Below are 18,525 nucleotides of genomic sequence, written 5' to 3'. Positions count from 1 at the left end.
ACGTTAGGTCCCTTGATACCAATTAAGCAACGATTGAACACCACAGGGTATCTGAACATTGTTGCTGAACAAACCCAATAGAGCATCTTTAGGATGAGATGGAATGGGCTGTACGCAGAATGAATGTACCGCTGTCCGATCTGCAGCAACTGCGTGTTGCCATCGCGTCAGGATGGACCCACATCCCTTTGGAAACGTTTCTGACACCTTGTAGAATCCAAGCCCCGAAGAATGCAGGATGTTCTGGAGGCAAAGGGCGGGTCCGACCCGGTTCCTGTACCTAATAATCTGGCCGGTGAGTGTATATTTTTGCTTGCTGACTCTTAGGGATCAGTTGAATCTACCCATACAATTGTGTAGATTTGTCATTTAGGTGAACTCTCCATTTAAGTGTGGATCCAGACAAACCAGAACACTGATCTCACATTCATATATGTACTAGCGCAGATATGTACTTATATTATAGGTAGCCTAGTGGTTAGAGTGTTGGGCCAGTAACCGCAAGGTTGCTAGATCAAATTCCCGAGCTGACAAAGTAAAAATCTGTTGTTCTGCCCCTGAACAAGGCAGTTTAACCAACTGTTCCTAGGCTGTCATTGTAAATAAGAATTTGTTCTTAACTGACTTCCCTAGTTAAATTAAAAAAATATTAGGTCACCCAGCATACATCTATGAGGTACAGCACATGCTGGAGAGTATGTGATAATTATCTGCTACACAAACTCATTACCCAGCTTATGAGGAAACAACCTCTTATAGAACACAAGTTAAAGACCCCTCTAAATTTGGCAGGACAAAACTATTTTCTCTTCTTCCAGGAGCGGTGGAGGCTGCTGAGGGGAAAACGGCTCACTATAATGGCTGGAACGGAGTTAACGGAATGGCATCAAACCATGTGTTTGATGTATTTGATACCATTCCACTTATTCTGCTCCAGCCATTACCACCAGCCCGTCCTCCCCAATTAAGGTGCCACCAACCTCCTGTGTCCAGGAGAGTCCATTTTCTCTTCCCTGCCTTCCATTAAGCCTGTTGTTGTTTTTAATATAATATAATACTTCTTGCCAGGTTTACAGGATATCAGTTGTTTGACGGTATCCTCTGAATAACACAGCAATAAACTTCATTTGAGCCCCCTCAATATAAAGCTAATTCGTTTTTGTTTAAGTAATAAAACAAAAGCTCCCATTTTTCTCTTATTGGCAAACCAAATAGTGGTCATACACAGGACATAGAAGCTAGAGTACAATTATGAATATCTACCTCTGCATAGTGGTATGCATAGTAGTCATCGCACATACTTACGTTGCTGTGTCTCTACGATGGAATATGCATTGTGTGCATGTAGGTTCTTAAGTGTGTTTAACTGTATGCTGTGTGATTTGGTTGAATAAGAGTGTCCGTCCAAACAGGTCTACTGGTACATAATGTACATCACAGGAGGTTGGTGGCATCTTAACTGGGGAGGACGGGCTCATAGCCATGGCTGGAATGGACTAAATAGAATGCTAATCAAACATACGGTTTCTTATGCATTTGATACCATTCCATTACAGCCATTATTATGAACTGTCCTCCCCTCAGTAGCCTCCTGTGACGTACATACTGTACTCTCCTTGTGGGGACCTGAGAGTAAATCTGTTTGTCTCCATCTACAGTTCACAGTAGGAACTGTCCCAAGATAAGAGGGAATGGTTGGAGAGACTGAAAATACTGCAATTGCGCCTCCCAGAAACGTAAAACACAATGGATCACATTCACACTGCAGGGCTACCATCTAAACAATTTACATTACTAGTAAACCTATAGACATTTCCAAAATTGAAAGAGCCCGAAGCTGTTCACACAAGGACACATTTATTAGCAAAATAACGAAATTAAAATGATTGACTGTAAGGCCATTTTTCTAAATTAAATCACACCACACAAGAAATGTTAAATCACATCCACTATGCCACAGTTAACAGATGAGCAATTGCATTATTCTTTTAAAATGTATTTTACTTTGGACATTAATAGTTTGTAATATACAGGAGACATAACATGCTGGGTGAGTGCATTTCAACTGCTTGGCATTAAACAGTGCTAATTACCCATCACACATTAATACTGCTGGACTCAAGTCTCAGAAGAAAATGTAAAATACTGCACGACCACAAGAACTATTGAAGTCGTTCAATGTGAGGGGAGATTGGGGGTGATTGATCCAATACATGTCTGGCATCCACCCACCAATGTGTAGATGGAACGCCTATTGAGAGAAGAGGTAGAGAGAGGTTACAAATCAATTCATTATTTTAGACGCTGCAGAGTAGATGCATCACAAATAGCATGTCCAGTGGCGTATTTAATTTATTTAAGAGCGTCATGCTGAGAACAAGGTCTCTTTCACAGATGAGCCCTGTAAGTATAACGTAGAATATGTTTTGGCCTATAACCCATTATTCAAGTCCCTAGTAACTTAACTTACCTGCTTTTATGGCCAGTCACCACAGCCCTAAGGCCCCCTGTGGCGATGGATGTGCATCTTGCGGCTGAGGGTGCGGGCCAGTCGGTCCACGGTGGTGCCGATGTGGCCAAGCTCTTTGCTGGAGACGAGGCCGTCAATGTTGCCGCTGTACCACAGCACCCAGCCCCCCAGGGACATGAGCACGAACAGTGCTCCTGTGTACACCAGGAGGTCCCCAAAGTCCCTGCCTTTGATACTCAGAGGGACAAAGACTCCCACCAGCAAGGCGGTGCCACCCAGCAAGTCCATCAGCACTGCAAAGGCCAGGGCCAGTTTACAGTGGGACAGGCCATCACAGAGCCCCATGGTCACACCTGAGAGAACGAGGGAATCAGAAATCTGACCTGGGGTTGCTACAAGTTGACACAAAAAAAAACTGGGTAAAGAATAAGTGCATCAAATAAATTCTAGGGGATATGAAAGGCTACAAGTAATTTATCATCTACATGAGTTGGATATAAAAGTGGTTGGTATTAGGTTACAAAGATTTAAACAATGTTTGTATGGGATAAACAGGAACCCACTGGTCAAAACGGGTTGAATCAACGATGTTTCCACGTCATTTCGACCAAAACAATCAATGTAATGAACTTAAATCAACGTGGAAAACTAATTGGATTTCCAAAAGTCATCAAGGTAAGAGAATTTCGTTTCTTTTTCACCTAACCTTTAACCTAAATCCATTGCCAGGATGACATTTTTGGATGATTTCACGTTAACTCAAAACTCAACCAAATGTAGCCTAAATCAACTGAACGTTGAACTGAGATGGCACCAGTGGGAAGGCACTATTTTAGAACATCAGAATAGCCTAACTAATTACATTTTCACTCCAAAGGAACAAAGAAAATAGTTTAGGCTAGGGAGGCTACATTGTTTTCAAACCATTGGCTTTCCATAGTCGGTAGCGTACAAGTTGCCCTTTGTCTGGAAAATGTGTCATGTTTTTACTTTGACCTGGTGAAACTGATGTCGAATCCGACATAGTTTAATGTCTTTTTTTTTTATTATCAAAAAATAGTTATCTACCTGGACAAGTTGTGTAATCTTCCGGAATTCGATCCCACCTTTTCACTTTTTTGTGTTTTTCTCAACGACCACTTTACCCCTCCCACAATTTCACCTGAGCCCCGCCCACAAACGGTATGCAAAAATTGTATAAGACATGGTTATCATTGGTAGGCTAATAAGGCTAGAAGATGCAAATACAGTAGTTGATGTATGTGAAGACACGATGAAGTAGGCATAAAGTTAGTTTCACTGTAAATCGTATACATTTTCATTAGCCATCAGGAAGTCCGAAGCGTTACAAGTCGTACGCATGTGCGCTTGAGGAGAAAAGCTGACGAATTTACCTGATGGGGAGCGGATAGTTATTAACTTACTTATTAACTTGCGTCTTTTTTTTTTTTTGCAGAACGAGGTAACAACTAATGCAAACGATTCGATGACCTTTCATGCGAAAACATAAGTTGTTTTTACATGTATCTTCATTTGGCTTCATTTAGCTACGTTTCAGCTTTGTGCAACCAATTTAGGAGCATGTGAACTTACTAGAGATACAACTCATATGGCGAAATTGCATTTGAATATTAAAGTTAATTGTTTTACAGCTGGTGACATCACCGTGTCGAAGGACTAATGACTGTTTTAACACTTTCCGTACAATGTATGATCCATGATGGTGCTTATTATAATGTTACAATGTTGCCATATGTAGCCTATCACAGATTTGCAAAACAACACTCAGCCCATGAAAGATGACTGATCCTCGGACAAGCACGAGGAATGCAACAGGCACTTTAACTTGTCTTCCTCCTCCGGTCTAATTGTTATTTTACTAAATTACTGCATTTACTATAGAAATGTATAAAAGCAGGGTTAGCCTACTCTCTAGGCACTTATATTTCAAGAGCCGCTCCTCCCTTTCTGGTTTATCAAATGACATAATTGTTAATTATGTGTCACTCGTGTCACTTCCATTGACTGTGGTCCCCAAAGGTCTGTATAATGTTGTGGATGGATGTGAAGTCTCCTTCCCCTTTGAGGAGAACATACAGAATACTAGTGAGTTAAGCAGCCCCTTATAAATATGTTCTCTTATCATGAAATGTCAGATCGTTCCGGGCTACTCGAACACAAGCAACATGATCTGCAGTTTATTGACTCATGTCACTAATTGGCTAGACATTCCACAGACCTGGAGGGTGGAGGTAATTAAACTATCATCCCTCATGAATAGGGCTCTGCATAATCACCTCTTGATACCTTCATCAACTCAATTAATAATGTAATTATGGTGTCATAGGTCATAACTTTTCAGTGCATACCACCTGCTTCTGGCCATCACCTACAGGTTTAGAAACTAATGGGGGTTCCTTTCCTCCTATAAGTTCAGACATCAAGGGAAAGGAATGTAGACGAGAAGTTATTGACCTTCATGGGGATTCACTTACCAAAAGCTATAAAGCTTTGGTCACAGCCATTTGGCTCTAGCTTCAGAATGTTTTTTCCCCCTACATCAGCTCTTGAAGTATCTTGTTCATTGTCCAAAGTGGAGATTGTGTTTGAATAATTTTCTAACAGTGGCTAATTGCAGGATTACTGCATTGGGGGCTCTGAGAGGAGTTATTTTTTTGTTTACAGAGAGATTTCTGTTCTCCCAACCTAATTTTTTTTGCAAGGAAGAAGAGATGTGTAAGAAAGGTTTGTAGTCTGTCACAGTATTAACTAAAAGCCACATTTTGTGATGTAGCCTATTACAGCAGTTACATAGAAAAATTGTGTTTGCTCCATCCTGAGTCATCCACTGTTTGGGCATGCTGTTTATGGTAATTGGATTATGTTTTGATAGCCATCAATCAAATACTATCTTTCATTCAGTCAGATGGCACATCAGAATGATGATTTGAGGTGTTGCTGCATGACTCATGGATGGTAGAAGCACTGACATATTGCAGACACTGCATTCCTCCATTTGAGAAGAAAATGTGAATAATTTGAGCATATATTGTTGTTTTGATGGTAGACAAAGTTAATGGACAGGTACACTGTTCTGAGCCGTGGGTTTAAAGAAACTCCACCTGTACATGTTTCATTTGTTTTCATTGTTGAACCATTTGTTAATAGCTGAATATTTTTTTATGTTTATTTTTCTTTTCATTTTCTTGCCACGTTTTGATAGGTCAGTGAAAGCAGTGTAAACCATCTGCTGTACAATAAAACAATATAATTTGTGCAAAATGTAGTTATGGGTTTTTGTAGTTGGTATCTGTCTTCCTAGATATTAAATTGATCAGAAATGTGCCTGTGTTTATTACTAACTGGCTGGCCTCTGAACAATATTCCAGAATTCCTCTGCTCAGCACACACACTAGATTAGCGTTATTCCATGCCGACAGAGGGCATCCTAATTCCTTGTGTCCGGTCTTGATTCAAACAGATGTTTATTTGTAGCCTTGGTAGCTAAACTAACAAAATCAAGTCATTAAATCTAGGTCCAAAATGTCGGATTTTGATGAATTCGAGAGGCTGTTGACTGAAAATAAGAAAGGTGAGTGTTGCTGCACATTCATCCTACAGTAATGGTTAATTTGACCATCTACAGTAGCTCCAATATATTATTTTAGCTAGCTATCATACCGGTAGCTCCCTGTCACTGCATTGCTGCTAACTAGCTTGCACAAGGCCTATAAGGTGTTTACCAAAACAATATTATGACAAGAGACTCGCATGCTTGCTTGCACCTCTGCTGGCAGTGTATAACAAAAGGGTACTGTTTGACACGCTATCCATACCTGAATAGCTAGCTACATCTGCAGGATTGACTAGTGACATTTTTTTTATTTGGGAGCCACATTTTTTAAATTGCGACCTGTCCATTACTTTTTGACTTGTGCTGCTATTAACTGCAGCACGCTGACTATCCGATAACGTATCTAAAGGGTACTGTACCAGGACACATAACTATACATTTATGCAATGTAGAATAAGGGAATAGTGTTACAGATATGCCTACATATCGTGCTTTCTCTGTATGTTGATGGAGTGAATTTAGAATTGCCTTTTAACTCCTCTAACGTTAGCTATAACAGGAGTAGCAGCACATGACCGTTTTTTCCCCCGGTAGTGTGCATAAGGCCTTTTCTCTCCTGCTGCAACTAAGGGATCCTGTGTCTTTGTCAGTGACTCTGCCCTACTCGCTTATTCTTCCTCCCTCCCCCTTTTAGAGCGGGACAAGGAGAATCGGCACGGACGGCGCACACTGTCCCGCAGTCGCAGCCGAGAAAGGAAGAAGAGGAGCTGGGAAAGGAGGAAGAGTAGGGCAAGCCGCAGCGACAGCAAGGACCATCAACACAGGCGCAGGTGGATACCGCAGTTCAAGTATTTGAAATTGTGAATAATTGTCAGCTTTGTGGACCATTGACTTGTTTCAACTATTTCTTTCCCCACCTTTATGCAATAGTAAACGGAATACCCATGTTTTAACTCTCATTTCAGCACACAGACTCAAAAACAATCCCAAGAGACTGTTGTGAGGTATAGTAATACAGCGGACAGTGACTTGCATGACACCTTCAAAGTATAACTGCTAATTATGAGTTAGCTGTCCATCTGTTGGTTAAGTACTGTACTTGGTGGTTGTTGTGTGTACTAACGTTAGAATTGCTTCTTAATACAAGGTCAAGGTAAGGGGAGACGACTTGGATCTGTAACTGTCTTAGAGGCTTGCTTTGAAATCCGTGCTTATATTTTGGTCGATATCTGATGTCTAATTCATATACAAATGTGACCATGTAGGTGCCAGGAAGATAGAGTTCTGAGAGGAATGTGTTTTAACCATCCATCCACAATTATTATTTTTTTGATATCCCTTTGATTCCCATACTTTTGTGCTATTCGTTGTCCTCTGTCCACACAGTCTCTGCATTGCCTGGCTATATGTCCATCTCTCCTGTCCTGTCCCCTACTGTTTCTCTCCTGCAGTCGCTCTCCAGCTCTGCACAGAGAGAAGAAGAAAGTGAGGAAGTACTGGGATGTTCCGGCACCAGGCTTCGAACATATCACCCCCCTGCAGTACAAGGCTATGCAGGGTCAGTTTGGCAATACTTGTCAGCTCTCACTATAATAGTGTCACATCACAGTCCGTATTATGTCTGCTCAAAAGCAAAGGCTGTTGATGTGATATTGTATGAAAGTATTCAACTCAGTCCCTCTCTCACTTCATACATATACAGTACAAGTCAAAAGTTTGGACACACCTACTCATTCAAGGGTTTTTCTTTATTTTTATTATTTTCTACATTGTAGAATAATAGCGAAGACATCAAAACTATGAAACAACACATATGGAATCATGTAGTAACCAAAAAAGTGTTAAACAAATCAAAATGTATTTTATATTCTTCAAAGTAGCCACCCTTTCTTTGCCTAAGCGCAAACCAGATGGAATGGCATATTGCTGCAGAATGCTGTGGTAGCCATGCTGGTTAAGTGTGCCTTGAATTCTAAATTAATCACCAACAGTGTCACCAGTAAAACACCATCACACCTCCTCCTCCATGCTTCACGGTGGGAACCACACATGTGGAGATCATCCGATCACCTACTCTGCATCTCACAAAGACACGGCTCGTCACCAAATTTGAACTCATCAGACCAAAGAACAGATTTGCACCTGTCTAATGTCCATTGCTTGTGTTTCTTGGCCCAAGCAGGTCTCTTCTTCTTATTGGTGTCCTTTAGTAGTGGTTTCTTTGCAGCAATTTGACCACGAAGGCCTGATTCACACAGTCTCCTCTGAACAGTTGATGTTGACATGTGTCTGTTACTTGAACTCTGTGAAGCATTTATTTAGGCTGCAATTTCTGAGGCTGGTAACTCTGGGTCTTCCTTTCCTGTGGCGGTCCTCATGAGAGCCAGTTTCATCATAGAACTTGATGTTTTTTTGCGACTGCAATTGAAGAAACTTTCAAAGATCTTGACACAACACAACTGATTGGCTCAAACGCATTAAGAAGGAAAGAAATGCCACAAAATAACTTTGATCAAAGCACACCTGTTAATTGAAATGCATTCCAGGTGACTACCTCATGAAGCTGGTTGAGAGAAAGCCAAGAGTGTGCAAAGCTGTCATCAAGGCAAAGGGTGGCTACTTTGAAGAATCTCAAATATAAAATATATTTTGATGTGTTTAACCCTTTTTTGGTTACTACATGATTCCATATGTGTTATGTCATAGTTTTGATGTCTTCACTATTATTCTACAATGTAGAAAATAGTAAAAATAAAGAAAAACCCTTGAATGAGTAAATGTGTCCAAACTTTTGACTGGTGCTGTACATAAATATATAGTCATACATAGTCATACAAAACATTAAGAACAGCTTCCTAATATTGAGTTGCACCCCCCCCCCCCCCCCCCATGCCCTCAGAACAGCCTCAATTTGCCAGGGAATGGACTCTACAAGGTGTCGAAAGCATTCCACAGGGATGCTGACCCATGTTGACTCCAATGCTTCCCCACAGTCAGGGGAGCAACTTTCACTGGGGACGGGGACATGACCCGCCTCCCCCCCACACACATTCTGAAATAACAGTTTTATAATTACACTGTGATACAAAATGTGGCTCCGGTGTGCTTTAGGACCATGTGGACGCCTCAGAGAGGTCGGGTAGGCTGTTTTCCGGTTTCAGCCAGCTGGATTTAGGATCGCACGGACACCACAGAACGTGCAGACAGGCTGTGTGAAGGCAAAGCTTCTGAAAGGCTGGCATATAGGACCAGCAAGGGAGAGATGATCAGAGGCAGCTGCTGTCTGCTTTTTCTTCGAGTTGTAAAAGCAAGCAGAACATAAATTGGCTACTCTTTAGTTGACTGATCTAGCTGGCAAGGTTACTGCTGTTTGACAGAATTAGTTTATTTTTATTCCAAATGCTGAGCTAGTAGTGTAACTGACATGTTACGTTAACCAATGTTTCATCCCCTCTCGACTGAAATGAATGAACTACTAGCAGCTAGTTAATTGTAAAATTGATTAAACGAAACTAGATCATCAAATTTTTAAATGTTCAGGAGAGAATTCCAGGACCACGGAGCTCAGTAACTAAAACAATTTCTACCGTGACCTGTTCTAATTTTTGGTACTGTTAGAAGCAAATGAGAATGGGACCGTAATTTATATTTATTTACCGACCTGACTAAAAAATAAGAGAAAAAATGGAATTTTACCCAATATGGCCTTATAATTCAGTGTATACCAGTGTTTAAGCCTACGCAAGGTCAATGACTGTCACGTCTGTCGTCGGAATGAGACCAAGGTGCAGCGTGGTAGGCGTACATTTGGAATTTATTAAATGAACACCAAAAAAACAAGAAAGATAAACGACACGCAACGTATAGTAGCGCTAAACCAGCAACTAACAAAAACAAGATCCCACAACAGAAAGTGGGAAAGGGCTGCCTAAGTATGATTCCCAATCAGAGACAATGATAGACAGCTGCCTCTGATTGGGAACCATACTCGGCCAAAAACAAAGAAATAGACAACATAGAATGCCCACCCCAAATCACACCCTGACCTAACCAAATAGAGAAATAAAATGGCTCTCTAATGTCAGGGCCTGACAATGACGGCCAGCCAACAGCGCTGTAGAGATCTGTCACGTTCCTGACCTGTTTTCCGTTGTTTTTGTATTTGTATTTGTTTAGTATGGTCAGGGCGTGAGCTGGGTGGGTAGTCTATGTTATGTGTTTCTAATTTGGGTTCAATGTGTTGCCTGATATGGTTCTCAATTAGGGGTAGGTGTTTGACGTTTCCTCTGATTGAGAACCATATTAAGGTAGGCTGTTCACACCGTTTGTTGGTGGGTGATTGTCTTCCGTGTCAGTGTTTGTTACCACACGGGACTGTTTTGTTTGTCTAGTCTGTTCCTGTTCGTGCGTTCTTCGTTTATATGTAAGTTCTCATGTTCAGGTCGGTCTACGTCGTTTATTGTTTTTTTTTGTAATTTCTCAAGTGTACTTCGTGTTCGTCTTGTCTAAATAAATTCATCATGTCTTCACAACACGCTGCGTTTTGGTCCGATCCCTACACCTCCTCTTCAGACGAAGAGGAGGAAATCAGCCGTTACAAGATCACAATGATGTGTTATATATTATTCTGTGTAGATAAAACATCTATCACATTTACATAAGTATTCAGACCCTTTACTCAGTACTTTGTTGGAGCACCTTTGTCAGCGATTACAGCCTTGAGTCTTCTTGGGTATGACGCTACAAGCTTGGCACCCCTGTATTTGGGGAGTTTCTCCCATTCTTCTCCTTAGATCCTCTCAAGCTCTGTCAGGTTGGATGGGGAGCGTCGCTGCACAGATATTTTCAGGTCTCTCCAGAGATGTTCGATGGGGTTCAAGTCTGGGCTCTGGCTGGGCCACTCAAGGACATTAAGAGACTTGTCCTGAAACGACGCCTGTGATGTCTTAGCTGTGTGCTTAGGGTCTATGTCATGTTGGAAGGTGAACCTTCGCCCTAATCTGAGGTCTTGAGTGCTATGGAGCAGGTTTTCATCAAGCATCTCTCTGTACTTTGCTCCGTTCATAGTTTCCTCAACCCTGACTAGCCTCCCAGTCCCTGCCACTGAAAAACATCCCCCAGCATGATGCTGCCTCCACCATGCTTCACCGTAGGGATGGTATTGGACAGGTGATGAGTGGTGCCTGTTTTCCTCCAGACGTGACGCTTGGCATTCAGGTAAAAGAGTTCAATCTTAGTTTCATCAGACCAGACAATATTGTTTCTCATGGTCTGAGAGTCCTTTAGGTGCCTTTTGGCAAATTCCAAACAGGCTGTCATGTGCCTTTTACCCAGGAGTGGCTTCCATCTGGCCACTCTACCATAAAAGCCTAATTGGTGGAGTGCTGCAGAGATGGTTGTCCTTCTGGAAGGTTCTCCCATCTCCACAGAGGATCGCTGGAGCTTTGTCAGAGTGACCATCGGGTTCCTGGTCACCTCCCTGACCAAGGCCCTTCTCCGCCGATTGCTCAGTTTGGATGGGCGGCCAGCTCTAGGAAGAGTCTTGGTGGTTCCAAACTTCTTCCATTTAAGAGTGATGGAGGCCACTGTGTTCTTGGGGACCTTCAATGCTGCAGAAATGCTTTGGTAGCCTTCCCCAGATCTGTGCCTCGACACAATCCTGTCTCGGAGCTCTATGGACACTTCCTTCGACCTCATGGCTTGGTTTTTGCTCTGATATGCACTGTCAACTGTGGGACCTTATATAGACAGTTGTGTGCCTTTCCAAATCATGTCCAATCAATAGAATTTACCACAGGTGGACTCCAATTAAGTTGTAGAAACATCTCAAGGATGATCAATGGAAACAGGATGCACCTGAGCTCAAATTCGAGACTCATAGCAAAGGGTCTGAATACTTATGTAAATAAGGTATATACTGTATATATATTTTTTTTAATGAAGCGCGTAAAAATCGTCTGTCCTGGGTTGCATCACTTACTACCGAATTCCAAACTGCCTCTGGAAGCAATGTCAGAACAATAACTGTTCCTTCACGAAATGGCTGAGGAGCCGCTAAGATCACCATGCGCAATGCCAAGCGTGGCTGGTGTGGTGTGAAGCTTTCCATCATTGGACTCTAGAGCAGAACTGTAAAGTTTGGTGGTGGAGAAATAATGATCTGGGGCTGTTTTTCATAGTTTGAGCTAGGTCTCTTAGTTCCAGTGAAGGGAAATCTTAAGGCTACAATATACAATGACATTCTAGTGGATTCGGTGCTTCCAACTTTGTGGCAGAGCCCTGACCTCAACCCCATTGAACACCTTTGGGATGAATTGGACTGCGAGCCAGGCCTAATCGCCCAACATCAGTGATCGACCTCACTAATGCTCTTGCGGCTGAATGGAAGCAAGCCCCGCTGCAATGTTCCAACATCTAGTGGAAAGCCTACCCAGAAGGGTGGCGGCTGTTATTGCAGCAAAGGGCAGACCAACTCCATATTAATGCCCATGATTTTGGAATGAGATATTCGATGAGTAGGTGTCCACATACTTTTGGTCATTTAGTGTACCTACCATAGCCAGTTCAGCTCTAGCTAGCCTCTAGCCATGTGTCAGGTAGCATGATCTAACAGCTTTTGTGTGTATGGAAATGTTTTGTAGCCTTTGTTTTGTCCAGTTTTAACAGAAGTAAATTTGAACCATTGTATCATTAGCTAGAGCTAGCCAAAAGTTGGGTAACGTTAGCTAGCTAGCTCACTGACCTTTGCTATTATTTTTGCCTCAATCACACTAGACCCGAATCAAATGATTAAACCAACGGCCAAACGATTGAAGGCCGATATATTTCTTCAGCGTAATGTGGGTTTTTATTAGTCAGTAAAGCAATGTAACGTTATTCAACTGTTAGTTTCCCTAGTTAATTCCCGCACCAAAAGGAAGACGTATTTCTCTAAAATGTTGTGCACACATTTGTTTACATCCCTGTTAGTGAGAATTTCAACTTTTCCAAGATAATCCACCTGAAAGGTGTGGCATATCAAGAAGCTGATTAAACAGCATGATCATTACACAGGTGAACCTTGTACTGGGGCCAATAAAAAGACACTCTAAAATGTGCAGTTTTGTCACAAGTTGTGCCTGTGCCCACAGTTGTGTCAAGTTGGCTGGATGTCCTTTGGATGGTGGACCATTATTGATACATGGGAAACTGTTGATTTTGTGGGCATTTTTTCTTACTTTTTGTTGTTCTAAATAGAGATGGCTAGAAGGTCATGGGTCATTTTAGATTGTGTAGAAATTCAGGAAATTAGCTTTAGATGCCCCCAAAAATAGGAGGACCCTCAGAACCCCCGCCAAGTTATATCACCCCCCACTTCTAAAACCAAAGTTGTGCCCTTGCCCACAGTTGTGTCAAGTTGGCTGGATGGCCTTTGGATGGTGGACCATTATTGATACACATGGGAAACTGTTGATTTTGTGGGCATTTTTTCTTACTTTTTGTTGTTCTAAATAGAGATGGCTAGAAGGGTTATGGGTCATTTTAGATTGTGTAGAAATTCAGGAAATTAGCTTTAGATGCCCCCAAAAATAGGAGGACCCTCAGAACCCCCGCCAAGTTATATCACCCCCCACTTCTAAAACCAAAGTTGTGCCCTTGCCCACAGTTGTGTCAAGTTGGCTGGATGTCCTTTGGATGGTGGACCATTATTGATACACATGGGAAACTGTTGATTTTTTGGGCATTTTTTCTTACTTTTTGTTGTTCTAAATAGAGATGGCTAGAAGGGTCATGGGTCATTTTAGATTGTGTAGAAATTCAGGAAATTAGCTTTAGATGCCCCCAAAAATAGGAGGACCCTCAGAACCCCCGCCAAGTTATATCACCCCCCACTTCTAAAACCAAAGTTGTGCCCTTGCCCACAGTTGTGTCAAGTTGACTGGACGTCCTTTGGGTGGTGGACCATTCTTGATACACATGGGAAACTGTTGAGCATGAAAACCCACCAGCGTTGCAGTTCTTGACACAAACCAGTGCGCCTGGCACCTACTACCATACCCCGTTCAAAGGCACTTAAATCTTTTGTCTTGGCCATTCACCCTCTAAATGGCACACATACACAATCCATGTCTCGAGGCTTAAAAATCCTTCTTTAATCTGTCTCCTCATACCTCATAGCTTTCACCCTGGAGTCACCTGATCAGTCTACGTCATGGAAAGAGCAGGTGTTCCGTATTTCTTCTCCGTTGGGAGTCATATCTAACTTGAGTCCATGTTCCTTTCTCAGCTGCTGGCCAGATCCCAGCCACGGCCCTACTGCCCACCAAGATAACTCCAGAGGGACTGGCCTCCACCCACACTTCTGTACCTGTGGTGGGCAGCCAAATGACCAGGCAGGCCAGGAGGCTCTACGTTGGCAACATACCTTTCGGAATCACAGAGGTAGGTAATAGAGAACTGCTACCCATTCCACACTACTGTGTTGTACATAAGGCCTAAAATACAGTTAAAGACTAACGCCACAACCCTATGAGATATGGGTAGTAAAACTCTGCATTTCATCATCGCTACTGTGTCATAGCATCAGCCTGGTCGAGAGCCTTCTACATCTGCCTTCCCCACTGCAAAATGTATAGTAAGTGACTCTTTGGTGTGATCGTCCATGTTGTGTCAATAGGAGGCCGTGATGGATTTCTTCAATGCCCAGATGCTCCTCGGCGGTCTTACCCAGGCCCCTGGCAACCCTGTTCTAGCTGTGCAGATAAACCAGGACAAGAACTTTGCCTTCCTCGAGGTGTGCTCAACTAAAATGTATTTAATATAAAAACAAAATAGCATGAAATAGATCATGGACGGCAGTTATTAGCTAAATTGCATTGCCCTGTAACAGTTTCCTTCCTGAGTGCTGAAGTTTTGTTGACTTCTGCATTCTTCTGCAATAGCACGTCATAATGTTGACCTTCTCTCTACCTGTTCCTCTTCCAGTTCCGCTCGGTGGACGAGACGACCCAGGCCATGGCCTTTGACGGCATCATCTTCCAGGGTCAGAGCCTGAAGATCAGACGGCCTCATGACTACCAGCCCCTTCCCGGCATGAGTGAGAGCCCCAGTGTCTATGTACCAGGTGGGTCTTTCCATAGGACATCCACGGCTTGTTGATCCTGTCGAATCCTCTGATTTCAATTCAAATGTACTTAACCCTATTTCTCACTGTTGCTTGGATTAGGAGTGGTTTCGACCGTGGTGCCAGACTCAGCCCACAAACTCTTCATCGGTGGCTTGCCAAATTATCTAAATGATGATCAGGTCAGACCTTTCTAGCTCGTTGAAGACCTTCTTTCTAAGTCTCTGGCATGATCAATAAATGTTATGCTACTGTTTTATTTAAGGTCGAGAAGAATTTGATTCAGTTCCAACAATGTTACTTGATAGGGCAATCTGTTTTCCTGTCTTCACACCCTGCCTTCGTCACCTAGGTAAAAGAGCTATTGGTCTCCTTTGGCCCTCTGAAGGCCTTCAACCTGGTCAAAGACAGCACCACGGGCCTCTCCAAGGGCTACGCCTTCTGTGAATATGTGGACGTCAGTTTGAATGACCAAGTCAGTGTCAGATATTGTACCTGTATTGCTGTGTGCAATCTTGTTATAGACTTGAGGTTAACATAAGGTCATAGACTCTTGGGCTGCATGTCAATAGTCCAAAGTGACTACCCTGTGTTTCTTCTTTCATCTGCACTGATCTGCTATACCTGGCCAAGTGAAAGCAAATCTGATATAGAATTTTATTATCAATGTCTATCATTTTGTATTATTCTAATCGGTCTGCAACCCAGAGTGTGTAAAGTTCTGGTTTAAATGAAACAGACAGAATTCCTAGCTCACAATAAGTCAAATCAAAATGTATTCACGAGAGCTCTCCCATTCCCATACAAAGATATTCCTTTTATAACATTCTTCTAACCTACGCACACACATGCACACTAACATTAGGAGAGCTATCTTCTTCTCTAGAATTCTGACCACAGTTTATCACTACCCAGCTGACAGTTCCAGTCCCCCCCCCAGATAAAGGAAACCTGGAGGGGTACTCCCTGTCATATCGTACATTCCCAGATTTATAGCCAGCATTTCAAGACCTCCAGAAGCAATTTAACTTACCTGGTACATTCTTTTTCGTTTACTTACAACTCTGTTCTGCTTTGCGTGCATATGTTCCTTTTGGAGGCAAGAATGGTCTGTCCACCCTATTCACAAATTATTTATTCATATTAGTACACAGGGACTGGTCTCTAAATGACATTCTCTGCTACTTAAAATGACTCACAAACCAATCCCTTCCCTAGCATCATGGAAGAAAGACCTTTCCGTATGTAGTACTGTGACTAATTGGACTAGAGTTTGGTCCAACATATCGATTTCATCAAGAGACCCCAACCACCAAATTCTACATTACAATTTTGCCCATAGAACTTACTGTACACCATGCAAACTATTTAAGATGAAAGCTAGACAAACCCCAAATTGCTCAATGTGCCCTCCGGGGGCTCCTGGCAAATTGTTTCATATGGTTTGGGAGTGCCCAGTGGTTTAACATTTCTGGAGTTGTGTTTCATCCTGTCTTTCTGACATAATGAGTAGAAATGTACCATGTTCACTATTTTATTGTTAAATGATGACACTAGACCTATCTGTCAAACAGCAATGTATTTGGCTGGCTGGATCAACAGCAGCCCAAAAAATGAGCCTCGCGTTGGCAGCCTCCTCATTCTTTAAACAGACAACAGTGGCTGCTGTCATTCATGGCTATTATTGACATGTAAATATCTGTAGGACTGTAGGCATGCATGGGGCGAGTGAAAGAAACACATTTGCTCTTTCATCAACGTTATGGCTCTGTAAAAAGACTGCTATCTAACTTTGGATTTGGGAAGTCCTGTGGGTGGGGGGTGGGATGGGATGGGAACTGTTTGTCTTGTTCGGTCTTGTCACTTGTTTTTCTGTCCATGTGTACCTGTTTTGTGTACCTTTATTACAAATAAAAAACATTTGATCACTGTTCTAACTCTGTTTGCTGACTCAGGCCATTGCAGGGTTGAATGGGATGCAGCTGGGGGACAAGAGGCTCCTGGTCCAGAGAGCCAGTGTTGGGGCCAAGAACGCAGCTCTGGTGAGTACCAGAGATGATAGACTACAGAGAGAGGCACACTTTACAAATGGATGGTGTTCAATATAAGACAGAGATGGGGGAAAAATGTGTGATATTTTGGGGTAAGTTAGGACCTAACTATCCCCTCTGTTTCAAATGTTCTCTCCCGTTTTGTGCCTTACTGGACACAAGCCTTCTTCGATCTACCTCCGCTGACCTAAAACATCAAGCTGTTTCATAACTTAATCAGGACAATCCAGAGCTGATTAAGGAATTAACTAAGCGTATGCACCACTGCAAAGTAGACAGTATTATTACAAAAACAAGTTGGCAATTGAATAATAACTGTTTCATTATTTATTTATTTTTCTTTCATTTCCTTCTGTGTTTTTACACCATAAACATTCTAAAACGTTTTCTAAAAGTAACTCATGTTCTTTTAACCTTCCCAATAACCAACACCTCTCCCCACCCCTCCCGTCACCTCACCAGATAGGTATGAACCAGACACCGGTGATCCTCCAAGTGCCAGGCCTGATGCCCACCTCCATGGCCTTGCTGGGTGGCCTGCCCACTGAGGTGCTCTGCCTGATGAACATGGTGGCTGTGGAGGAGCTGCTGGATGACGAGGAGTACGAGGAGATCGTGGAGGACGTCCGCGGTGAGTGCAGCAAGTACGGCCAGGTGAAGAGCATCGAGATCCCCCGGCCTTTGGATGGCCTGGAGGTCCCAGGCACTGGGAAGGTGAGGGGGGGGGAGGGGAATAGGGGTACCTGGGTATTAGGATGGGATAGGGCATGGGGTGTTTGTTGCAGTGTTTTGAGGAGAGTTTGTGTTGTTGTTTCAAAGTGAATTTGTTCAGTTCAGGTGAAATTATTGAATCTCCTTGGGGAAATTTGTCTTTCGCCTCCCATCAAACAAGCATAGCAATTCATAACTTATCACTCTTGCCTAGGCTTGTGGTAATAGTTTCCAATGCAATAATCCCTTTGTGTGTGTATGTGTAAACATGTATCATAGTTGATTGCTGTAGAATTACATTTAACATGGTTGTCTGGTTCCATACAGAATGGCCATACACCCACTTTCCTATCCTTTCTTTCTTTCCCTCTCTCTCCCTCCCTCAGATCTTTGTGGAGTTCATGACCCTGTTTGACTCCCAGAAGGCCATGCAGGCACTGACAGGCAGGAAGTTTGCCAACAGGATGGTGGTGACCAAGTACTGTGACCCAGACGCCTACCACCGCCGAGACTTCTGGTAGACCTGAGAACCAGAGAGAGGGAGAGAAGCAGAGTTTCATGTTATTTATGTAATGATATGAATATTTATGAGCATCACAACACTCAACTTTTTGCA

General features: G+C 42.6%; 1 protein-coding gene across 1 annotated transcript; it reads left to right on the top strand.

The window, feature by feature from the left end:
* The first annotated feature begins 6,013 nt into the window (after window positions 1–6,013).
* Window positions 6,014–18,506, top strand: LOC120022349 (splicing factor U2AF 65 kDa subunit-like). Its single transcript, XM_038966242.1, has 11 exons — window positions 6,014–6,062; window positions 6,739–6,874; window positions 7,496–7,602; window positions 14,311–14,465; window positions 14,701–14,817; window positions 15,009–15,147; window positions 15,250–15,329; window positions 15,500–15,622; window positions 17,103–17,193; window positions 17,665–17,912; window positions 18,296–18,506. The coding sequence occupies exons 1-11, from the start codon at window positions 6,014–6,016 to the stop codon at window positions 18,428–18,430; spliced, it is 1,380 nt and encodes a 459-aa protein (XP_038822170.1). The 3' UTR covers window positions 18,431–18,506.
* The last annotated feature ends 19 nt before the right edge of the window (window positions 18,507–18,525 follow it).

This window comes from Salvelinus namaycush, chromosome 27 (assembly GCF_016432855.1).
Source record: "Salvelinus namaycush isolate Seneca chromosome 27, SaNama_1.0, whole genome shotgun sequence".
NCBI classification, from domain to species: Eukaryota; Metazoa; Chordata; class Actinopteri; order Salmoniformes; family Salmonidae; genus Salvelinus; species Salvelinus namaycush.
Note: the sequence above shows the minus strand (reverse complement) of the source record. Positions and strands in the feature narration are given on the sequence as shown.